At 58.6% G+C, this 23,840-nt stretch overlaps 2 protein-coding genes across 3 annotated transcripts; both read left to right on the top strand.

Moving 5' to 3' along the window:
• The first annotated feature begins 26 nt into the window (after positions 1-26).
• Positions 27-11,338, top strand: DBF4B (DBF4B-CDC7 kinase regulatory subunit). Of its 2 annotated transcripts, none has more exons than XM_080633733.1 (11): positions 27-248; positions 1,216-1,407; positions 2,510-2,560; positions 3,183-3,252; positions 4,252-4,322; positions 4,875-4,911; positions 6,880-6,922; positions 7,767-7,883; positions 8,110-8,236; positions 8,897-9,006; positions 9,560-11,338. In XM_080633733.1, exons 1-11 carry the CDS (start codon positions 138-140, stop codon positions 10,896-10,898), a joined length of 2,268 nt encoding a protein of 755 aa, XP_080489859.1. In that variant the 5' UTR covers positions 27-137; the 3' UTR covers positions 10,899-11,338. The 2 variants fall into 2 exon arrangements, with proteins under 2 accessions (XP_080489859.1, XP_080489860.1); XM_080633734.1 differs by lacking the exon at positions 27-248 and adding an exon at positions 267-1,113.
• A 1,582-nt stretch (positions 11,339-12,920) lies between these two features.
• On the top strand, positions 12,921-23,008 carry ADAM11 (ADAM metallopeptidase domain 11; the record flags this gene model as incomplete). Its single annotated transcript, XM_080633413.1, has 26 exons — positions 12,921-12,978; positions 14,120-14,301; positions 15,514-15,590; positions 15,839-15,905; positions 17,841-17,926; positions 18,003-18,069; positions 18,207-18,255; positions 18,349-18,416; positions 18,740-18,814; positions 18,893-18,964; positions 19,224-19,390; positions 19,466-19,550; positions 19,634-19,724; positions 19,836-19,887; positions 19,997-20,096; positions 20,333-20,404; positions 20,539-20,631; positions 20,722-20,802; positions 20,880-20,930; positions 21,380-21,443; positions 21,525-21,624; positions 21,708-21,827; positions 21,906-22,074; positions 22,166-22,280; positions 22,492-22,582; positions 22,963-23,008. 26 exons carry the CDS (start codon positions 12,921-12,923, stop codon positions 23,006-23,008), a joined length of 2,298 nt encoding a protein of 765 aa, XP_080489539.1.
• Positions 23,009-23,840: the final 832 nt, after the last annotated feature.

Below are 23,840 nucleotides of genomic sequence, written 5' to 3'. Positions count from 1 at the left end.
GCCACCGCGCATGCGATACGGCGGCCGCGCAGGACAAACCTATGGCGTTGCGGCTCCACGGCGTTATGCCTGCGCGGCCGCTGTTGACAACGGGGTGGGTCTGAGTTTAAACGGCGGCGCCTCACGGCCCAGCCACCATGGCGGGTCCCGGAGCGCCCCGGCCCCTCCGCGGGAAGTCTTTCTACCTGGACCTTCCGAGCGGGCGCGCTGCGCGGGAGCTGGCGGTGGCGATCAGGCGCCTCGGCGGGGTGAGGCTGCGGTAGGCCCGGCGGTGGGGTTAGGGTTGGAACGTGGGCTCCCGGCTCCACTCCCGGTTCCACTCCCGGTTCCGGTACGCGCCCGGTCTCCTCTGCGCCCCGCTAGATCCTCCTGGGCCCGGCTCCTGCCTCCCCCGGGTGGTCTGGTCCTGAGGGGCGGGGAAGCTGCCTGAGCCGTGGTCCAGACGGGGGTAACTGGGTGCCTGACCGAGGTAGCACCTTGTGGTAGATGCCAACTGGGTGCCTGCTATAGGACACCAGCCAGGCGTTGATAACCGGTTTTGCAGCGATGGGAGTGCTTTCCAGTAGGTGCTAACTGGTTGTGTGGCGATGGAAGCACTATCCAGGCAGTGATAACGGCTGGGAGCTGGTTGTGCAGCGCGGGAGCATCTCCCAGTAGGTGCTAACTAGGGCTCTGCAGCATGGGGCTGCAGTGGGGTCAATGCACTGTGGGTATCCCAAACCTTGAGTTTCCACCTCTTTCCAGCTTCTGGCTCCTGTGCAAAGGTTTCTCTGTGTGTTTTGGCTTCCTCGTTCCCTATTGCCCTGTTCTGCGAGGAGCTGCTGGTCCCAGCTCTTCCCTTCCTACCGTGTTCTGCTCTCCTGAGGACAGAATGGCTAATGACAGTGGATGTGCTCCTGAGAACAAAGCTCTCCCCACTCGTGTGTGATGTCAGGGCCTTTTCCTCAGCTTTTTCTTTGAAACCGTTGCTTGAGGAGCAGATAATGGGGAACAGGCTCAGTCTGAAGGTTCTGCTGATGATTTGCACATGTGGTCTCTGAGGGTCTTCTCTTCTTCTGGGAGATGAAAAAGGAACTCCTTGTAGAGATGAGTGCTTTCAGCAGCCCCTTAATGGTGTGTGGGGTTAAGCTGAAGGTGGCAGCTCTTGTTTAGCAGGTCTCTTTCAGCTCGGAGTTGAACAGTCTCAGAGCTGCTCTGTTCTGTCTCTCGCTGCAGGTGACCGAAAGCTTCCTAAGCAAAGAAGTCAGCTATGTGGTTTCCAGCAACAAAGAAGCCAAACGAGACAAAGCTAAGACTCGGCCTGAGAAGCGCAGCAATGAAGCTTCAGAAGATGCAAAAGCTATGGGCCCAATGCCTTCTTCCTCCAAAGGGAACCATCCCAGACCTCACCAGAAGCCCTCAGACGCTGTAAGACCTATAAGTGTCTATGAAGTGTGTATAAGTGTCTATTATGGTTTAGGCCACCTCAGTGTGGCCAAAGATATGGAAGAGGTAGAACCTGAGACCAGTGTTGGAAGATAAAGTTGTTCCTGCTCTGAGCAGCCATGTTGGGTGTTTAGTTTGGGTTGGGGTTTTTTAATCCCCCTGGTCTGGTGATTCGTACCCATGTTCCTTGTATCTGCATGTCATTGTCAGCTCAAATGTGCACATCACAGCTTTGAGCTAGTAAACAAGGGTATCTGCTCAAAAGGCAGAGGGAATAAAGGGCTTGGCTGCCTTCCCAACAGCATGTGCAATGATCCTGATGCAGAGGTGTGTCTGGAAAAGCCAGGGTCATGTAGACAAGATAAAACTGTCGCAGGGTCTGGTGCATGCTCACAGACACAGGTAGGACAAGGCTGTTGTAACCTGGGAGTTTTGCAACAGGGGATTTCTTCTGGGTCCTGTTCTGGGCTTTCTGGTCATTAGTGCTTGTGGCCAAAGCTCCAGTGTCCTGTGCTGAACACTGGTGTCTGCTGCAAGCTGTGGCTGTGAGGAGAGCCTCCTACCCCAGTCTAAGTCATAGGCATCTGCCAGCTGGACCTGGCCCACGTGCAGGTGGGACGCCTGAGCTGATGTTGGCTTTCACTCCCTCACGGTGTTTGTTCCCTTGTCCTTGCTCACAGCACTACCCACTTGTCTTACAAAGAACTTAACCAGCATGCTGAAATCACTGGCATGTAGATAAGACTTGGTTCCCAGAAAGGGCTAGCAAGGCTGTTCCTAAACCCTGCTAGCACACTGGCTAAGTTGCTGCTTCCTCTTGGCTCGCTCTGGAGTACTCACTGCTGTTCAGTCAGAGCCTTGGCTGAACGGCTGCTTGGTGTAGTCCTAAGGGGTGTCTCTGCTGTTTGCAATCCCTGGAAATGCTGAGTCCTGCTGCCTTTGAGATAAAGTCTTGGCCAGACTCCCCTCAGCAGAGAGTAGGTATCACTAGAAATCATTCCTGCTGGACAGCCACGCTGCCCTCAGCTTGCTGCTGCCTGGTAGCTCTTTGCTTTAACATAGTACTTGGCTTCTTTCCCTGTAGGTCCTGATCAGCAGGGGAAAGGAACTGCTGCAGAAGGCCATGAAGAATCAGGTGAGCTATGTGTGGATGGGCTTTAGCTGAGTAGGTTCAAAGTGCTGCTGAGCAGTGCAGAACCAGTGCCAGCCGCTTCTCCAGAGCCCCTGTCCTGTTGAAAGGAGCAGATTCTGGGGCTGGTAAAGGTACAAAGCAGTTCCTTGTGGCCTGCAGAATATTGTGCAGTGCTCCTGGTTGCTGTTCTTCACAGAGCCTTGTCTTCCATCCATGTTAGTACTTCTAAAGCCTGTCTCAGTGATCTGGGTGCTCCATACAAGAGAATGATTAATAAAAGACCCATTATTTGATGACTTTTTAGCCTAGAAAGAGCTAAAGCCATATAGCTGGGGCAAAAGGCTCCCTGAGGTCCTTTCACTGAAATCACAAGTGGCCAAAAGAATCTTGGTGCTCACTTGGAAGCTCATGTCATAGCAGGGGTTACAAATTTGACTTAGGTGCTACTATTAATTTGGGATAGATGAAACATGAGTTTGAACCTTTTCTGCTGATTTTAATAACAGCTACACAATGGTCTGTCAATTGGGCAACAGGAAAATCTCTCTAAAGTAGATTTAGAGCTGCTTGTGCTCACACAGGCATCTCTGCTTTGAACTGTACCTTGCCAAACCTCTCTGTACAGGACACCTGCAGTGGCAGCAGCATCCTCGCCAGCGCTCGCCTGTGGGGAGTCCAGATCCTGCATGTGGATGGTATCCTTCTCTGCAGACTGAAATTAGCTGCTGGTAATGAGTGATTTTGGAGGCAGGTGGAGCAGAAGTGATGTAGGAAGTGTGGTACAGAAGGAAGCAATTGCAAGCAATAGCTGGTATGTGACTGATGCCATCCTGAGCATGGCTGCCTAGGTCTGCCCTCCAAAAACCAGATGAACTTACCTGTATAGAGCATGCTCATGATCTAGTGGAAGGTGTCCCAGCCCATGGCAGTGGGTTGATCTTCAGGTCCTTTCCAACGCAAACCATTCTATGATTCATTCTATGCTACCATCACATTTACAATAGCCAATGCTGTAATATACTGAAGCTGTAGTATTCGAAAATGTTAATGGCTTGGTCAGTGCATTAATTTGTTCCAAAAAGACCATTGTTACTAATTGACCTGGAAGTACAGATCATGCTAATGGCAGGATTTGGTCATTTTTAATTAGGAAGTGCTGATGTTCCTGGTTCTGTGCTAGAAGGCACTTCCCATCTCAGTGATGAATGGGGAGGGGGTGATGGGAAAGACAGATGGTATAACTGATTCTAATAATAGGCCTAGAGTAAAAGGTTCCTGAGTGTCTAATGACAGTGACATACTGCTATGGCTGAGCCTGTCTGGGTGTGTGATGGAGGCAGCCACTGCTTGTATATTCCTGAGCAGCCAGCTCTGCTCAACCACAGTGGTGCTGCAAATGTCAGGGTCTGGCCTGTGTGCTGCGCAACTCCTAACAGTGCCTCATGTCCACAGAGGCTTAAAGCCAGGCACCAGCTCTACTAAACAGCAAACCAGGATGCCATCCCTCAGAGCACTCCTCTTTGGCAGCTTCTTGGGCAGATGAACTATGTGGTGGTGATGCTGCCAGGTGATGGCTGGTTCAGGCGCTGTGTGCTCTTGCCTGGTGTGGATCAAGAGTTAAACTTGGGCTGCAGTCAGAAGGGGAACAAGCTTCTCTTGTTGAGCTATGGCTCTTTGACATCCCACCTGCACAGATATGTTGTCATACGCTCAACAGCTGCTGCGTGCTGTCTCAGAAGCAAGGAAGCAGTGCCAGAAGACAGAGGTAACTGACTTAACTCCAGCCAGTTTGAGGTACTCGGGATCCCTTGGTAGCTCTAAGCAATTCTCCTACCTCCTCTAATGCTAACAGGTTAGAAAGCAGGGTCATCTCCTAGTTTTTCATCCAACTCTAGGCAATCTGATGCTTCTGTTTATTGACAGAGATGACAAAAGTGGGGGTGAAACCAGATAAGAATGAGGCAGCCGTTAGTTATCAACATCTTCTGTAGCACAGCAAATGCTCTTTTTGACTTATAAGGGGCTAAAGGTAAAACAAAGCTCATGTGGCTGGTACACTGGCTTTCTGAAGCTTTCTGAACTACTTTTTAATGCGTGGGAGAGGTCAAGGAGAAGGTAGAGCATTAAGATCAGAGTGGCAGGCTGTGTATCTAGGTAACTTGGGAGACAAAATACCAGGGGAAGGTGATACCGTCTCTGATGCAGGGCCCCTGAAGTGGTGGATGAGACTCCTGCAATCTCACTGCCGCTCTGGGGTCAGTGGCTGCAGTTCTGCCTGTGCTGGCTCCCATACTAAATATCTCACTCTCTCCTTCAGGTGAAATGCCTTGCCACTGGATTGAAAACGTGCAAAGGTAGGCATGGAAGTTGTGCTCCAGTTTACACTCAGATGCAGAGCTGCTTGAAGAAGCTTCACTTGGAATTTGAAAATCCATCTGAAGCTTCAGTAATCCAAAATATACCAAACTATTAAGGCAGTTTCTCTTGAATGGGTTTTGTAATTCCTTCTCTGAGTCTAGCTGCAGCCTCCTTATACAGCTGAGGATGTATAAGGATGTATAAGCCTTTTATTTCAGGGAGTGTTTTTAAAATGCCATAAACCATTTGCTCCCAAGAATCCCAAGGCACCTGAGAGCTCTGCTGCTGGCACTGCACATTGAACCCACTGGCTCAAATGATGTTTCAAAGAATAATGCGTCCTACAGAGGAGAGCATGTTCCTCACATCCCACTCATTTCTGTTAGGCTGAAATGTACTGCTGAGACACCAGTCTAGGGATAACACTTCCAAAGGGGGGGGGGGGGAAACAGGTTCTCATCTGCAATTAGACAAGAGAGCCAGTTGTGGTTCTGAGATTGGCACCAGTAGCTTAAGTTACTTGGTGACTTGTTTGACTTCACTCGTTAGAGAGTGAGCAGTCAGTAATACTGCGGAGCAGGCTCCAACCTGGATTGTGTTTGTGATACTTGGAAGATTATTTTCCAGGTTGGGAAGGGGAAAGGTGGTTAAAAAAAGGCTTGAAAAGCTGTTGGATGAAGGCAGATTGTCTGTGGCACGCTCCAAACCCCATGTGGAGACTTGTGGTGACAGCTGAGCTGGTTGTCACTGTGCAGCACTCTGCCATGAGCTCAGGACCCTCACACCACTCTTGAGTTGTATCGAGGGCCCTAAATGGGGCCTTGCTCTCAGAAGTGCTAAGCATTTGGCAGCATTTACATGGAAAAATTGATCCTGTACTTAAATAGCTACTTCAGTGACATAAAAGCACATTTGATGCAAGCTCAGGTGGAGGCTTGAGGAACTAAGTGGTGAGGGCAGGTGGACTCAGCCTTTCTGGAGGATGAGCTTCACATTTCTTTGGAGAAAATAGCACTGAGTGCTGGGCTCACAGGAAAACAAGGCACCTCGCCCTTCAGAGGCATAAGGCAGGCATGAGAGGCTTGGTTTCAGGGTCATGCGGATGCCCTCTGGGAATACCTTGGGGTGTGTTTGTTTCTTAACCAGACCTGTACTCAGATTTCCAGGCCGAGTGTCATGTTATCACTTGTAAGTTGAACGTAACCTGTGAGAGAGGAGAGAACTGGTAGCTTCTTCTCCCAGCCTGGCCCTGAAAGCTTTTTCCCTGAATGCACTGCTGAGGCTTTCTTCTGCTCCCCTAATATATCTTATACCTCTCTAGGAAGCATAGCTGCTGTTCACCCTCCTCAGGGACCAAGCAGAGGCCAGATACTGCCCTTTAGCAGTGTTCTCATGCCAGGCTTGGCTATGCAGCATGTTGATTTGTCTCCAGCAGCTCTTACTGCTTTGACTTAACTGCCCTGGCCTGAGCTGTTCTGAACACCAGGCTGTTGTGTAAAGGTAAATGGGGAAGGGTTGATGCAGAGCTCTGTGCTTGTGCAACTGCTGCTGCAATATGGTTCTCATAAACTCAGGTCTCATGCTTGGTGGCATGTTTTACATTGAGGATGCATGGCAGGTTTTAGAATTCGAGCCAGAATTAGAGGCTTGGGGTGAGGCCACTCGCTGATAAGACCGGGGAGACATGAAAGATGCAAGGAACTTAGCAGGATGTTCTTTTAAAGGTGGAAACAGCCCACATTTGGGCTGCCTCTGGGGTTTGGTTGCCCTACTGAGTACCCTAGAGGTGAGGGCTGCTGCAGATTACCTAAAGAACTGTTTTGGCTGTGCTTTAGCCATCACTTGGCATTCACAATGGCAAAAGTACCGGTGAGCTTGGCTCTGCAGCCCAGTTTTGTTGGGGAATGAATGAATGAGTAGGGAATTTGGCCAGAGCATCTTCTAACCAGCTCGCTTTCTAACAGGAAAATTGAAGCCCCCTTTTCTGAAGGTTGAAGACCAGAGCAGGTAAACGAGGTCTTTCTAAATATCACACCTTAAAACCTCAGGGGCTCCAGGGAGGGAATCCTTTGCTGGTTTTATTTGCAGTGAATATTCATCCAAGCAGGCAGAGTATTGGCTTCTTTGAAGACCCTGTTGCTCACTGGGAAGTTGACTCTCTCCTAGAGGGAGGCAAATAGAGTTTAAAGAAACAATCTGGGTGGCTCATGTGTTGGGAGGGGGGGAAGGTGTTAAACGGGACTTGACAACAGTTTGCTTCCTTGCTCAGATTCCATTTGTGATCCTCAGCAGGTCACTTAATCTGCTTGAGGTCTCTGAAATGAGGAAAGAGTTTGAAACACGAGGTCAGGGCCTGTAACTTGATTACAGCATTTGGCACAAGGCGATCTGATCTATGTGGTGTTCCCAACAACTCTGTAACTCTAACAGTATCCTGACTGCCAATGAATTATTCTGAAGGCAACATTTAAGGCAGCTGCAGTGTCAAATATTAGGTTTTACATGCTGCATGCAAGAGGGAGATGTGGTCTGAAAACCAAACCCTTCCCGTGCTGCTGTGTAGCTGGAAGCACTGCACTGCCTGCAGCTGCTGTGCCTTGGAGGTAAAGATGGGTTTGTAGGTGAGTAGGCAAGCCTGTCCCCTGTCCAAAACATGCCCCCATCAGTGCTGTTAATGGGGATCAGGTTTGTACTTCCAGTGAGAAATGGGACATCTCTGAACAGCCAAGTGAAAGTACAGCAATGGGCAGTGTCTCACCATGCACGAGGCAGCACCTGGAGCCCCTCTGAGGGAGGACAGCTCTAACCAGGCTAGTGCCAGGAGTCTGATGTCCTGATCTGCTGGTTTTAGGCAATTCCGGCCCTTCCATCACCAGTTCAAAAGCTTTCCTGACCTGAACTTCCTGGCACCCAAAAGCTCCAGCCCATTTGAGCCTCTGAGAAGCCTCTCCAATTCTTGCAGAACCAGGTATGTTGTAGCTCCTTTTGTGCCAGTTTTTAACCCAACTCTCCTGGTAACTGCTGCCCTGCTGGTTCCTGGCATCTAGATACCCACTTGCCTTCTGGCTGTGGACAAAAGGAGCCCTGTTCCTGGTGGCTGGAAGCTGTGGCTCGAGCTGTAGCTCAGAGGCAGTACTGGACGCCTGCTGATGCTGTCAGTGAGGGCAGGGGAGATCTTTGCTGTTATCTTGCAGGGCTGTGGAAGGCTGTCCAATAGGCAGCAAGGGGGAGAAGAGCCCCCAATCCACACCAGTCACTGTGCCAAAGAAAAAGAGGGGATTCTGTGAGTGCTGCCAAGAGACCTTTGAGGAGCTACAGAAGGTAAAGGTTCCCCTGGGACCTGGTTCCCTGACAAAGTGAAGGGGCCCACTCAGCAGCTTCATGAATCATGTCATGCCCATTATCACCATGATCCCTTTTGGAAGGAAGACAGGCTGCTGGATGTACAGCCCGTATGGCTGATCTGGAAGGATCAGCCTTATAGATGAAAGCCATAGTATATCTGTGCTCTGACCTTCTGCTCTGGGCAAACAGTGAGAGTATTGGAGCACACATGGGGAGGAGAGCCTCGAGGATCATCCCATTGCCTCATCTGTAAGGTGGGAACCCTATTCCATGGCAGTCAGGGGGCATGGGCTGACTGAAAAGGTGGGAAGAAGGGGGTTTTATCTCCTGGAAGGTGCTAAACAATGTGGCTTTCAGAGCCCAGCCTTTGATGATAGGCAGTACAGACTTGGAGTCTGCATTTGCACTAGCTGCTGGGGAAAGCTGTAGGCTGCTGTGATATAGACACAACCTCCTCATTACCAGGTGTCTATGGGAGAAACAGAATACTCCCTGTAAGCAAGCAGGGGTAATAGCATTGCCTGGGTTTCCCAAATTTGCTTCCAAATGGCTCTATCTGGTGGAAAGGCTGCGGGAAGTGGCTGTTACAGCACATTTCCCTCCTGGGAATGGCTAAGAGTCTCTTCTACCTTCCAGCATCTCCAGAGCCCCCAGCACAAGCACTTCGCTCTGGACGACTCGCAGTACGCCCCTCTGGACCGTGTCATCGCGCAGCTCAGCTCCAGCTTTGTGGAGCACTCGGCCAAGTAAGTCTTTGTGAATCTGGGAACTCTGGAGCTGGAAAGCAGCATGGTGCAGCTTGGCACACTCACAGGAACGGGGCCTGAGCCTCCATGCTGCTGTGGAACTGTTCCGTAACTCATGTCCTGTGCCAGGGAATCAGCCAGCAGGGAGAGGGGCTGCTGACTGCAGGGACCAACCTGACACCTGCCAGGCAAAGTTTGGGTGAGCCATGGGAGATGCCCTGTGGCTTCTGGGAACTCGCATGGCCTTCTAGTGCCTTTTAAACTAGCAAGGGCTGCTGAGCCCATTTTTTCTGTCCCTACGTCAGGCGCAAACCCCACTGCTCTGTAGCACTCCTGTGCCCAGGCCCTGGGGTGGTGCGAAGGCTGAGAGCCCCCTTGTGCTGCCCATCTCTGCCAGCAGCAGTGTCACTACTGAGCCTCACCAGGCTAGAATTTCTTAGTGCCTCCTGAGCAAGGGCTTCCAACATGCTGCAATGCAGAAAAAGCCTCATCTCCCCAGGGGAGGGTGTTCTAGGCCTAGGGAGAGTGAGCATTAACTGATGGTTCTTCTCAGGGTGCTTCGGTCCTGCCTGACAGATGAACACTTAGTGCCTCAAGCACAAGTTACTGGAGAAATTGAGATGCTGACAGCAGAGCTGGGAAAGGAAAGGGAGAAGCCTGAGCAGGAGCTGTTTGTTGAACACAGCCTGAAGACCAAGGGAGGTTCCTGTTGTCTGCCCAGGGACAGGCTCAGTAACCCCAGCGAAGGAGAGGGGTTAAAGACCTGCTCTGTTGGAGCAGGGCTTGCCAGAAGGGTCTGTGCAGCTCATGGCACCCTGGAGGAGTTTGTGCTAGGGGATACAGATTTGGGCTTGGCTCCTGACCTGGGCTGGGGGGCTTGCATAGAGGACACTCATGGCAGAGAGACAACAGCTTCCTCGTCTGAACCTCATGGACAGCAAGTGCTTGGGCCTGCCAGCCACCTTCCACAAGCACTGCCTGCCTGCAGGAAACGCCAGCTCTGCAGACAGAGCACCCAGGTGGGAAAGAAGCCCAGGCTGGAGCTGGAGGGTGGTGGTGGCCTCTCTCTGTGTGAGCAGGCAAACCCAGTGGGTGGTGGGATAGGTGGACAGGGTGCAGGACAGACGTCTGAGCCAGGCTTGCCTGGTGTGGTGGAGGCTGGCAGCTTGCCTCTAAGCACAAAGCTCTCCAGCAGACCTTGTAGCTCTGTTGGTTTGGACTTGTGCCTGTGCAGGGAGCCTGGGGACCCTGCATCACACCTTGAAGCTGTGTCTAGGGGTTTTGATACCACAGAGGCTGCTGCAGCCAGCACTGTTGGCGAGTGTGGCTGGAGCAGGGTGAACGTGAGTTCCAAAGGGGAGCAGCTCCGAGGGGAGAATGAAATCACACACAGAAATGTGATTAGCCCTGACGTGGAGAGCACAAGGAGCCAGACCAGCTGCCCCTTGCCTTCTCCAAAACTGCTTGGGGCCAAAGCTGGATGTTGCTGCTCACTCTGTGTCAGAGCAGCAGAGAAAAGAGCACCGGACCTCCTGGGCCATGGCAAAGAGCAGGGTCCATGCCCTGGCCTCCTTCAGCCTCTTCCACGGAACACTCAGGCTGAGCATGACTTCAGCAGTTCTTCTGAGTCAGACTGGGATGTCTCCCTGCTCTCCACACTAACGGGTGTCCAGGATGGCAGGATTCAGCCTGCAGACCGGGAGTTGCTCCAGAGGACACATGTCAGGGCAAGGGACAGTGGGTATGAGTCTCAGTTCTGCTCAGTGCTGAAGCAGAAGTCAGAGCTTGCCTGGGCAGGCGAAGAGGACAAGAACTGCTGGAACTGCTGCACTGAGACCAAAGGTGCCTCTTTCCCCATATTTGAGACCTGTTTTGGCAGCTGGACCAGCTAAAACCACCTCCTGGCTGTTCTCTGGGCCCTTGGTGGGAGCTGGAAAGTGGCTGGGAAGGGATTTAACAAGGATCAGGAGGTACAGCTGAGAGCTGGAGTGAGGACCATCAGAGTGAGGCCGTCTCCAGCCACCACAGACAGGTGGGAACTGATGGGTGATGTGATGGTTTCAATGGGCAGCTTCAAGCTGGTCTTCTCTGAAAGTATCTCTTCATCAGGCTCATGCTCTTTGCCCTTCCAGATTGTAGAGCAGGTCCTGTTCTTTCTCTCACCTGGTCCTTAGAGGTGCAAGCACAGGACAAGAGGGCTATGGGGGTGAGCTCTGAGTTCTTGCCGTGCTCTGGGGTTTTGGGGCATGTCTGTAACTGGTACTGAATTTTTGGGGATTTTTGGTTTTTTAGCAGACTTCTAACCTTTGAAATAAAACAGCAGCTGAGCTCCTGCCCTGCTCCATGGGGTCCAACTTCTCTGGTGGCCCAAGTACAGCTACCAAGCACCAGCAACAGAGGCTGGGTGATGCTGGAAAGGACATGTGGGTGATGGTGGGCATCAGGCGTGGGCCATCACTGGCTCTGGTCCTGTAACATCTCCCCATCCATGGTGTACCCTGGGCATGTGGTCAGCAGGCTCCAGAAAGCTCTTGTACCCGGCACAGGGGTGTCCATGTGTGGAATGGCCCTCAGTGAAGAACAAGGTGGAGAAACTGGAGAGCAGCTGGGAGGAGGCTCTCGACCTCAGAGCGGGGCTGGCTGCTCTTGTCAAGAGGAGGTTTTGGGGTACCTAAAAGCAGCTGAGGACTTGGGCTTTGTCTTCTGGGGGGCACTGGAGCCTGTGGCTGCTGGTGCCTTTTGGTGGGGCTGAGCATCACCCTCCCATGGTGCTGTACACTCCCCTCCATCCCACAGCTGCAGTACCCAGGAGTTTATTGGGGCTTTTCCTGTGCCCAGATTGTTCTGTTATCCCCAGGTGTGGAACGTGGCCTTGCACCATCCACTCAAAATGAGGACAACCCAAGAGAAGGGGTCTTTGTTGTTGTATTTCCTGAGGATTATGGCTGGTGGGGACCCTACAGCATCCCCCGGGTGATGGTCCAACACTGACCCATTCCCTGAGTGCCAGCACCCACAGTTCAGATCCTGCCCTGGGACCCCTGGCTCCATCCAGGGCATGAGTACTGCAGCTGACACTGGCACCAGCTGGGGACCCAGGGCCACTGAGGGGCTCCACACCAGTTGGGGGGGGATTCTGTCCCACTGGGGGGGCTCTGCGAATGGCTGGGGGCCCTGGTGCTGGCTGGGGACTCAGTACCAATTGGGGGCCTGGTACCAGTTGGTAGCTCCAGTTGTCTGGAGGGGCTCCAGTGCTGGAGGGGGACCCTGGACCCAGGTGGGGGCTCCAGTGCCAGGGACCAGTTATAGAGACATGAACCAGCTGAGGGGCTCAGTACAGGCTGGGGTTGGGACGGACGACAAGGTCCTGTGCTGGTTGGAGGGGCTTATGCTGGTTCATGATGTACGGGAGGGGGTCCATTACCGGGGGGGGGGGTGTCCAGCATTGACTGGGGGTACGCGGTACCCGTGGTCCTGTGCTGCGCTGGGGGTGTCAGGTACCGGCTGCTCCACTCCAGTCCCGGCTGGGGGGTGGATGCTGGGGCACACACACGCGGTACCGTTGGGGGCTCCGGTACCGGCTCGGGGCGGGGGGGGGAGGTGGCACCGGCCGGGGCTCCGGTGCTGCAAAGCCGGGGGGGTGCCAGGGGCGCTGCGGCAGCCGGGGCTGGGGAGGGAAGGACGGGGCGGGCCCGGGGCGGGCGCTGCCGGTGCCGCTGCCGGCGGCCGGTGCCGGTGGCGGGCCCGGTGCCGTGTGCGCGTGGAGGGAGGGAGGGAGGGAGGGAGGTGGGGGGGCAGGGGCGGCGCTCCCGGGCCCGGTGGCCGCTCCCTGCCCGGCCCGGGGCGTGGGGACGGGCGGGACGGTCCCCGGCTCCGCGGGCCCGGTGCGGCCGCGCTCGGATTATGAAGGAGCCATGAGCCCGCTGCGGGGCTGGCTGCTCGCCCTGCTCCTCTCGGTCGCCCCGCGGCCAGGTAGGTCCCGGTCCCCGCATTCGGCATCCTCCCTCCGGCCTCGGCATCGCTCCGGTCCCGGCCCCGCCGCCGCCGCTGCGGCTTTTTCGCTGCATCGACACATTTTTCCGCAGCGCCGCCCCGCAGCGCCCCGGGAGGGGCCGGGCCCGAGCCCCCCCCCCCACCTCCCCGCAGCCACCGGCCCCGCACCTGCAGCCCCGGCCCCAGCTGCCGGTCCGCCGTTTGTCCCCCTCCCCGGGACGTGTCCCCGAGCCGGCCCCGTGTCCCCTCCGGAGCTGTCCCCATCGCGGCCCCCGCCGCGGCCCCCGGGTGTCCCCGCTGGAGGTGTCCCCAGAGCAGCCCCCCTATCCCCACAGCGGCTCCGTCTCCCCTGGGTGCCCGCCCCTCAGCAGATGTCCCCATAGCGGCTCTCGGTGTCCCCTTGGTGTCCCCTATGGACGTGTCCCTGCACCAGCTCTCCCATCCCCTCAGTGTCCCCTCTGCGGGGGTGTCTCCATTGAGGCCCTCCACATCCCCTCAGGAGGTGTCCCTCCACAAGTCCCCCCCGTGTCCCCTGCATGAGGTGTCCCCACACCAGCCCTCCGTCTCCCACTGGGATGTGTCCCTATACTGGGCCACCGTCTCCCCTGGACACCTTCAGAGATGTCCCCGTCCCGGCCCTCCCTGTCCCCTGGATGTCCCCTCCAGGATGTGCTGCTGTGCCCTGACCCCGCCTTCCTCCAGGTGCAATGGGTCCCTGGGTCCCTCACATCCCTGCTTGCCCTGTGTCACTTCAGCAGCCACCCGTGTCCCCTGGGTGTCCCCTCCAGGACATCTGAGGCCCCCTGAGCTTCCCCTCCCAGATGTGTCCCCATAACTGGTCCCCCACTCCCCTGGGCACCCCCCAGCCCATCCTTCTGGGATGCGCCCATACCTGGATGCCCCGCCCACGTCCTCCAGCCTGGGACATGTCCCCACGACCCCCTCTATGTCACCTGAGCATCCCACCAGGACATGGGCATCCCTTTTGGGATGCGACGCCAGGCTTGGCTCACCCCCTGACCCCATCGCATCCCTCCTCATCCCCAGCTCTCCCTCTCCCCAGCCCCCAGCGGTGTCCCCAGCCTTCCCTGGGCCACGCCAACGTGTCCCCTGGCCGCAGGTCCCGCCGCGCAGGCCCCCTCGCTGCAGCGGAGGCTCCCCCGGGCCGGATGGCAGGACGGGAGGGTCGCTTCCCAAATCACCCACCCCAGCAGGCTGGTGGGGCACAGCTCGGGAGGAGAAGTCCAGAGGCATCAGCTGGACACCAGGGTCAGGAATGAGCCTGCAGGAGGAGGAGGCCCTGTAAGTGAACCACAACCCCCCTCCATCCGCTTCCTCTAGGGTCCCCGGGTGGGCGGGCAGGTCCCCAGGGGGCTGCTGTCACCAACCCGGCTGCACCCCAGCATGTGCATGGCCCCCAGCATCCCAAAGCGGAGCCTTCATCCCCTTGGACTCCACACCACTGCCCCTGCACGGATGTGTGCCATGAAATCCCGTTAAACCTGGATACCGGCGCGGGCGGGCGTTGGGAGCGATGAAATGGAAGCGGGCAGGAATCCTGCAGTGTGAACGGGTTCATGGCTCCGGGAAGGACGAGCGGGGCCATGCGGGAGCAGCCCTGCGGGTCCCACCCGGTGCTGACCCCAAAACCGCAGCCATTCCCCCCTTTCCGGGCTCGCTGCGGCCGGTGACGCCCCCCTGGGGCTGTCGGTGCTTCGGTGCCGGCACCCGCGTCCCATCGGAACCCATCGGGTTCGGTGCTTTCAAGGCGGAGGCGGCGGCGCGTATCGATCCCCGCATCCCTACCGGATAAAAGCAGTAACATTGAGGAGCCGCCGCCGCAGCCGCGGTTTAAACCCGGAGTGAAGGGAAGCCACCGGCTCCGGCAGGACCGGAGGAGGCGTTAAAGCGGGGTGTGCGGACCCCAGACACTGGCTCCCTGGGCAGCCTCTGTGGCCTCCTGCCCGACCGCATGGGAACGGTCTTGGCTTGGGACACCCCCCCTGCGGTGCTGTGCAGTGGCAAACGCGTCCTTGAGCCCGTTTCACCACCCTGAGCTGCGCCCAGGCTCCCAGCGAGCGGAGGGGGCACCCAGGGAACGGTTCGGGTTCTCCTTGGCCGCCATTTCCCCTCGGTACCGGCGCTCCCCAGGGATGCGCTGCCGGTGGCGGACCCTCACCCGTGCGCTGAGTTTGCCGGGTCTCGGAAGGGCGCCGCAGAGCGCAGCTCTGTGCTGCCGGCAGGAATTAGGTCAGGAATGACGGGACCGCAGGGCGGGAGAAGAGGTGCGAGGCGGGGGGGGATGCTCCAGGATGCACCGAGGAGGTGGCCATGGGGTGCGGGTACCCTCCCGGCGCTGCAGCAGGGATGATTTGGGGGCAAAACGGCGACTTTTTCCTTTATGTTGGTTTTGGGGGGGTTAAAAGTAAAAGCGCCCCTTTACAGGCTGCGGGTTTGGGGGGGGTTAATGATGTTTTAATTGTCGGGGGGGTGATGGCTCCATCTCTCTCGCAGGGGCTGCATCTGGCGCGGGTGAGCTTCGTGGTGCGTGCCTTCGGCTCAGCCTTCACCCTCGACCTCCAGCTGAACCAGTGAGCAGCGCCGGGGGTCCCAGTGGGGTGGGGGGCACCTGGGTGCTGAGCCAGAGGGGAGAGGGGCCCAGGGGTGCCAGCACCCTCCCAACCTGGGGGGTTCCGCAGCGGGGTGGTGCCACGTGTATGGGGGGCGGGTGCACGATGCTGCAGGCAGGGCCCTGCTGCTGCTGTCTCTGTCTCCTCATCCTCTTCCTCCTCTTCCTCCCCACTGCCTCGGCCTCTCACCTCCTTCCTGCTCCCGGCAGCCACCTCCTTGCCTCCCGCTACGTGGAGCGGCACGTTGGGGCGGGCAGCAACGGCAGCCACAGCACGGTAAGCTGCGTGCCGCGCTGTATCACTGTGCCATGCTGTGCCATGCTCTATTGCACCATGCCATGCTCTATCACACCGTGCCATGCTGTGCCATGCTCTATCACTGTGCCATGCTCTATTACTGTGCCATGTTGTGCCATGCTCTATCACACCATGCCATGCTGTGCCATGCTCTATCACTGTGCCATGCTCTATTACTGTGCCATGCTCTATTACTGTGCCTTGCTGTGCCATGCTCTATCACACCGTGCCATGCTGTGCCATGCTCTATCACTGTGCCATGCTCTATTACTGTGCCATGCTGTGCCATGCTCTATCAGACTGTGCCATGCTGTGCCGCGCTCTATCACACAGTATCACAGTATCACAGTATGCTAGAGATTGGAAGGGACCTCAAAAGATCATCTAGTCCAATCCCCCTGCCAGAGCAGGAACACCTAAATAAGGTTACATAGGAATGTGTCCAGGCGGGTTTTGAATGTCTCCAGAGAAGGAGACTCCACAACCCCCCTGGGCAGCCTGTTCCAGTGTTCCGTCACCCTCACTGAGAAGAAGTTTCTTCTCAAGTTTAAGTGGAACCTCTTGTGTTCCAGTTTATACCCATTACCCCTTGTCCTATCATTGTTTGCCACTGAGAAGAGCCTGGCTCCATCCTCATGACACTCCCCCTTTATATATTTATATACACTAATAAGGTCCCCCCGCAGTCTCCTCTTCTCCAAACTATAGAGACCCAGCTCCCTCAGCCTTTCCTCATAAGGGAGATGCTCCACTCCCTTAATCATCTTAGTTGCCCTGCGCTGGACTCTCTCCAGCAGGTCCCTATCCTTCTTGAACTGAGGGGCCCAGAACTGGACACAATATTCCAGATGTGGTCTCACCAGGGCAGAGTAGAGGGGAAGGAGGACCTCTCTCGACCTACTGACCACCCCCCTTCTAATACACCCCAGGATGCCATTGGCCTTCTTGGCCACAAGGGCACAGTGTTGGCTCATGGTCATCCTGCCATCCACTAGGACCCCCAGGTCCCTCTCCCCTACACTGCTCTCTAACAGGTCCTTCCCCAACCTATACTGGAACCTGGGGTTGTTCCTGCCCAGATGCAGGACTCTACACTTTCCCTTGTTATATTTCATCAAGTTACTCCCTGCCCAACTCTGCAGCCTGTCCAGGTCCCGCTGGATGGCAGCACAGCCTTCTGGCGTGTCAGCCACTCCTCCCAGCTTAGTGTCATCAGCAAACTTGCTGACAGTACACTCAATTCCCTCATCTAAATCACTGATGAATATATTAAATAATAACGGTCCCAGTACTGACCCTTGAGGCACTCCACTAGATACAGGCCTCCAACTAGACTTCATCCCATAGACTACAACTCTCTGGCTTCTCTCCTTCAGCCAGTTCGCGATCCACCTCACTACCTGATCATCCAGACCACACTTCCTCAGTTTAGCTATGAGGATGCTGTGGGAGACTGTGTCAAATGCTTTGCTGAAGTCAAGGTAGACCACATCCACCGCTCTATCACTGTGCCATGCTCTATCACTGTGCCATGCTCTATCACTGTGCCATGCTCTATCACATCATGCCAGGCCCTGCTATGCCAGTTCTGAGGTCATGGTGGCTCATTTATAAACCCATCAGGAGCCCACCAGCAGCTCAGCATCTTCACCCGGGTGGCCTTAGGCAGACCCCCTTGCCCCTGGGGTGCCCCATGCATTGGGGTGCTGCTCCAGTGGGTGTCAGGAAGATGCACCTCACACGGGTGCTGGTGATGGGTGATGCCCAGGGCACCGTGCACACCCTAAGGGTGACAGGCAGGGAACCCATGAGTCACCAGCCAGGGGTAAAGGGGTCAGCACCCCGCACAGCACCATCAGGATGGGTCCAGGGCAGGGTCCATCCAGCTCAGCCCCCACCTCTCTGCTCGGGCAGGGCGCAGGGGAGCACTGCTACTACCAGGGCCGGCTCCGGGGGCAGCCCCACTCCTTTGCAGCCCTCTCCAGCTGCCAGGGCCTGAGGTGAGTGTTCCCCCCGCAGCCCTTGGTGTGCAGGGCAGGGGGTGCTGCACCCTCTTACCCCCAATGCTCGTTGCAGTGGGGTCTTCTCGGATGGCAGAGCCACCTTCCTGATCGAGCCCCAGGCGGGTGTCGAGCACAGGCAGGTGAGTGCCCCGGGCCTTGCCATGGGCCTGCTCCAGCTCCCACAGGGCAGCATCACAGCCCCAGCTGCAGCCTGGGGGCACAGGGATGTGGCAGTGTCGCATCCATGGGGGCCGTGACGCTCCTCTCCCCATGGCAGGGCCTTCGACCGCATGTGGTCCAGCGCATCCCCAACTGCTCCCAACCGGGTGAGCCTTCATGTGGAGCTGGTGCCTGTCCCCATGGAGCGGTGCTGGTGGCCCCAGGTCTTGTGTCCCACCAGCTCTGTCCCTTCCCTTCAGGCTGCCTTTTCCCTGTGTGGAGCCAGCACGTCACGGGCGGGTTACCAAAGCTACGGCGACGGCGGCAGGTTGGGGGTGACAGTGGGGACATGGGGCTGGGGACAAGGATGCTCAGTCCTTGGTCTCTGGGTGCTGGCTTGGCCTCAGCACGGCCCTGCCATGGGTGCAGCCAGGCTGGTTTGTGGATGCTGGGGATGTGTTGGCAGGATGCTGCTGCAGGCCCAGGGATGCCCTGGGGACCCTGCCAATACCAGGGGGGACCCAGGTGGCTTCCCCGCTCCGTGCATCCCAAGTATCCCTCATGGGCAGCCACAAAGGGGATCCCAAAGCCCCATTGCTGGGGCTGGGTGGGCGGATCTGCCGGATCTCAGCTGTGGGCTCCCACCGGCAGGTCCGCCGAGCCCAGCACACGGTTCACAGCGAGACCAAGTACATCGAGCTGGCCGTGGTGAATGACCACCAGCTGGTGAGTGCTGCTGGGGCTGGCAGGGTCGGGGTGCCCCCCTCCCACAGCCCAACCTGTCCCCTGGTCCCCCCGCCTTAGTTCTTGCAGCTCCGCAAGTCCGTGGTTCTCACCAGCAACTTCGCCAAGTCCGTGGTCAACCTGGCTGACATGGTGAGAGCCCCCTTGGCCTGGGGGGGCCCTGGCACATGGGGGGGGGGGTTGTGTCCCCAAGGTGTCTGTCCCCATCACTCGGTGGATTTGTCCCCAAGGAGCTGGTCCCCAGGGGGTTCATCCCTGGTGTCTGATGGGTTTGTCCCTGAGGGCGATGTCCCCTGGTGGGATTGATCCCACCGGGTTGGTCCCCAGCACCTGCTGGGTTTGTCCCAGGGAGCGGTTTCACCCCCAGCACCGTCCCCCCTTGTCCCCACAGATCTACAAGGAGCAGCTCAACACCCGCATCGTGCTGGTGGCCATGGAGACGTGGGCCTCGGAGGACCGGATCCGCATGGGGGAAGACTCCTTGGAGACGCTGACGGAGTTCATCAAGTACCGGCGCGAGGGCCCGGCGGAGCACAGCGATACCGTCCACCTCTTCTCGTGAGCGCCGCGGCCACGCCGCATCCCCGGGGCCGGGAGCCGCATCCCCTGTCCCCACCATCCTCTTCCTCCCAGGGGCCGGACCTTCCAGAGCAGCCGCAGTGGCACCGCTTTTGTGGGGGGCATCTGCTTGCCCGCCCGTGCCGGGGGTGTCAATGAGGTGGGTGCAGTGGGACCCCCGTGGAAGCAGGGCGGGGATGGGGAGGGTCACCCCGGTGACGCCCCTGTCCCTCCCGTGTACAGTATGGCAACGTGGCAGCCATGGCGGTGACGCTGGCGCAGACGCTGGGGCAGAATGTGGGCATGATGTGGAACAAGCACCGCACGGCCGCAGGTACCCAGCAACCCCCCGGCAGCTCGATGGGGACAATGGGGGGGGGACCCCCAAGTGCCACCAAGGGGGTGCAGGGCAGCAGCATCCCCCAGCCCCTCTGCTCTCCTCTAGGGGACTGCCGGTGTCCGGACTCGTGGCTGGGCTGCATCATGGAGGACACAGGGTGGGTGCCCCTGTGGGGGCATTGGCGAAGGTCCTGCCCTGCTCTGGGGACCCAGCCTGGTGCTGCCCCCCGGTGGCACTGGGGGGTGACGGTGCCCCCGGCCCCACAGGTACTACCTCCCGCGGAAGTTCTCCCGCTGCAGCATCGATGAGTACAACCAGTTCCTGCAGGACGGCGGCGGGAGCTGCCTCTTCAACAAGCCCCTGAAGGTAACAGCCCCCCCCCGGACTCCCTCATCCTGGGGAGAACGATGTCCTGGGGGTCCCAGGGGCTTCTGCTGTGTCCAAGGCAAAAGCAGCAGCATCGAACCCAGCGTCCCCAGTGGGGGATGGTTTGGGAGGGGGGTTGTCCTGCTATTCCCTGGGGACGATGCCCTTTGCAGGGGGCTTGGGGGCACCCCCGGCATCTCTTGTGTCTGTTGTGTCCCCCAACTCGGTCCTGGCAGCTCCTGGACCCCCCAGAGTGCGGCAATGGCTTCGTGGAGGCGGGCGAGGAGTGCGACTGCGGCTCGCTGGCGGTGAGTGGGCCCAGGGCTGCCGGCATTACCTGGTGATGTGGTGTGACATGTCGTGACATGGTGTGACATGTCGTGGTGTGACATGTCGTGATGTGCCATGACGTGACGTGTTGCACCGGGGGCTGTCCCGGCAGGAGTGTGCCAAGAGCGGGGGGAACTGCTGCAAGAAGTGCACGCTGACCCATGACGCGATGTGCAGCGATGGGCTCTGCTGCAAGGGCTGCAAGGTGAGGGGCCGGGGAGGGGGGGATGATCCAGGATCCCGCACGGATGGATCCGGTGGGCTCCTGATGCGCTGGCTTCATCCCCGGGTGCAGTACGAGCCTCGCGGAGTGTCCTGCCGGGAGGCTGTCAATGAGTGCGACATCCCCGAGACCTGCACCGGGGACTCCAGCCAGGTGAGCTGGAGTGGGAGGCGTGGTGGCACACGTGGGGCCGTGTGGCATCACCCATCCTCTTCTGTGTCCCCCAACAGTGTCCCCCCAACCTCCACAAGCTGGATGGCTACTTCTGTGAGAACGAGCAGGTGAGGCTGTGGGGCACGGCCGTGGGGCTCAGGAATGGCCCTGCAGGGGGACATGGTCCCTATGGGGCTTGGGAACGTCCCCATGGGCTCCAGAATCCCGGTGCTGGTGCATGTTGGTGATGGCAGCCACGCTGAGTCCCACACACATGCGCAGGATGCGGGGTTTGGGTACCAGGGTCCCCAGGGTGGGTGAACCCTCAGTGTGTGCCTGTGGATCCTGAATCCCAGCAGTATCCCCAGCAGCTGCAGTCCATTCTTCGCACACCCACAGTGATGGGATGAGCAAATCCTTCCTGTGGGTCCCTGTACCTCAAACACCGTCCCCTGCACACACGTGGCTCCCGGTCCCTGTGCCTGGCACTGGGGGGGGGGTCTTTGTCCTTGCACCACACCACGGCCACGCACACGCGCGGAGCAGCCCTTCTCAAGCCCCGTGCCCCGTTCCGCAGGGGCGATGCTACGGCGGGCGCTGCAAGACCAGAGACAGGCAGTGCAACGCGCTGTGGGGCCGCGGTGAGTGCCAGCGCCGGTGGGGGCTTTGCCACGGGGGGACCGGGCGGGGGGGGCCAGGCAGGTGACCCCCGCTTCCCCCAGGCTCAGCCGAGCGCTTCTGCTACGAGAAGCTCAACGTGGAGGGCACCGAGAGGGGCAACTGCGGGCGCGAGGGCCTGGGCTGGCTGCAGTGCAACAAGCAGTGAGTGACCCCCCCCCGCCGTGTCCCCATGTCCCCTCCCGGGGGCCGCCCGCCCGGCCGCTGACACCGCGGGGGCCTCGCAGGGACGTGCTCTGCGGCTTCCTGCTCTGCGCCAACATCTCCGGGGCTCCCCGGCTCGGGGAGCTCAGCGGCGAGGTCGCCGCCACCACCTTCTTCCACCAGAACCGCTATGTGGACTGCAGGTGGGTGCCAGCGCCGCGGGGTGCGCCCGTGGCCGGGAGGGTGCCCCCGGGTCACCGGCTCCCCCCGTGCTGGCGCAGGGGAGGCCACGTGCAGCTGGTGGACGGCTCGGACCTGAGCTACGTGGAGGACGGGACGCCCTGCGGGCCCGGGATGCTGTGTCTCGACCGCAAATGCCTTCCAGCCACGGCCTTTAACTTCAGCTCCTGCCCCGGGAGCTGGGATGGGAAGATCTGCTACGACCACGGGGTGAGAGACACGGCGTGGGGGGGGGACAAAGGGGACCCCCCCCCCGGGGGGTGTCACAGGGCGGTGGGGGGGTGACGCCGTCCCCTCGCAGGTCTGCAGCAATGAGGGCAAGTGCATCTGCCGGACGGAGTGGACGGGGAAGGACTGCAGCGTCTACGACCCCATCCCCGAGCCGAAGCCGACGGGGGAGACAGAGCGCTACAAGGGTCCGTGTGCCCCATGGTGGGCTCCCCACGTCCCGCTTTGTCCCCAGACACCCTCCGGGGGACCAAGGGGTCCCCCCTCACCCTGGTGCTGCAGCTCAGCTGGGCACAGCTGGGTCCTGCCTCATCCCAGGCCCCCCTCATCACTGGGGCTGTGTCCCTCCGTGTCCCCTCCCCACTGATGTGTGTCCCTGTCCCCTCCTCCCTGTCACAGGTCCCAGTGGCACCAATATCATTATCGGCTCCATCGCGGGGGCCGTGCTGGTGGCTGCCATCGTTCTAGGGGGGACAGGCTGGGGATTTAAGTAAGCAGCCGATGCATGGCTCATCCCTTCTGCTGCTGTCACCGGCCACGCCCCTCCTGTGTGCTGTCACCGTGTCCTGGGGACACCCCTGAGCTGGGCATCACCTACACTGTGGGTCCCTGGGGGATCCCTCATCTCCTTGTCCCTGCTTGGTCCCCTGCCCCTGCCTGCATGTGGCACTGGGGGGGCGTCACTGTCACCCATGGTCCAGACCACGTCTGTGCCCAAGCACGGGGTGCAGTGCTGGTGCCCCCATGGCTGTCCTCCTGCTTGGACACGTCTGCTGCCTGTGGGACCAGGGACACTGGCGGGGGGGGGACACCCGGACACCCAGGGCTGGCACTAACGCTCCTCTCCTCTCCCCCCCGCCGCCCCCCAAGGAACATCCGCCGAGGAAGGTACGACCCGGCGCAGCAGGGAGTGTAACCGTGCCCCCCCCTCGTCTCCTCCTCGTCACCGTCACTGTCACCGTCACCTGACGGCGTGGGAGCCCCCTCGGCCGGGCCCGTCTGTCCGTGTCGCTGTGTGTCCGGCCGTGCTGTTTCCATCTCTGTGCCCCCCGCAGCTGAAAAGAGACAGGGGTTGAACGAGGGGGGGGGAACACTGGCAGCAGCCACCCCCCCACACACCAGTTGCTGGCTCTTTTCAGCTCAGTGTCCCCCCCCCATGTGTCCCCCCCATGTCACAGCCTCACACTAAACGCACCCCCACTTCTGTGTTGCAGGTCCGGGGGGGCCTGAGCAGAACGGCTCTGCCCTGCTCCCCCCCCCCCAGCGCCTCATTAACAGCAATTAAACGGGGAGCCCGTGGAGGAGAGCGGGGGGGGGACACCCGGGACCACCCCCCCCGACCCCCACCGCACCACCACGAATGTACCGGCCCCCCCCGGGCTGGTGGCACCGGGATGAATGTACTTGCAGGGGCGACCAGGGACTCCCCCCCGGCCCACATTCCCTCCTCTGCCCCCCATCAGCAGCTTCCTAGGGCCCGGGTCCCCCAAAGGACAGGCCCAGTGCTCCCCAGTACCAATGTATCCAGGCCTGGAAATTGCATCCCACCCACCCCAGATGCCAGGTCTGGGTCTGTGGGGGCCAGGACTGCACCCCCCAGATGTCTGTGTGTCCCCATGTGGGGATGTGTCCTCCCAATGTCATGGCTGCACCCACCCAGCCATTGAAACCCCGATGTCCCCCACAGTGGGGACAAGCATCCTTCTATGGCAGGGACCCCCCTCCACATCCCCAGTTCAGGCAGATGA

Source organism: Psittacula echo, assembly GCF_963264785.1.
Source record: "Psittacula echo genome assembly, chromosome: 23".
Classification (NCBI taxonomy): Eukaryota; Metazoa; Chordata; class Aves; order Psittaciformes; family Psittacidae; genus Psittacula; species Psittacula echo.
Note: the sequence above shows the minus strand (reverse complement) of the source record. Positions and strands in the feature narration are given on the sequence as shown.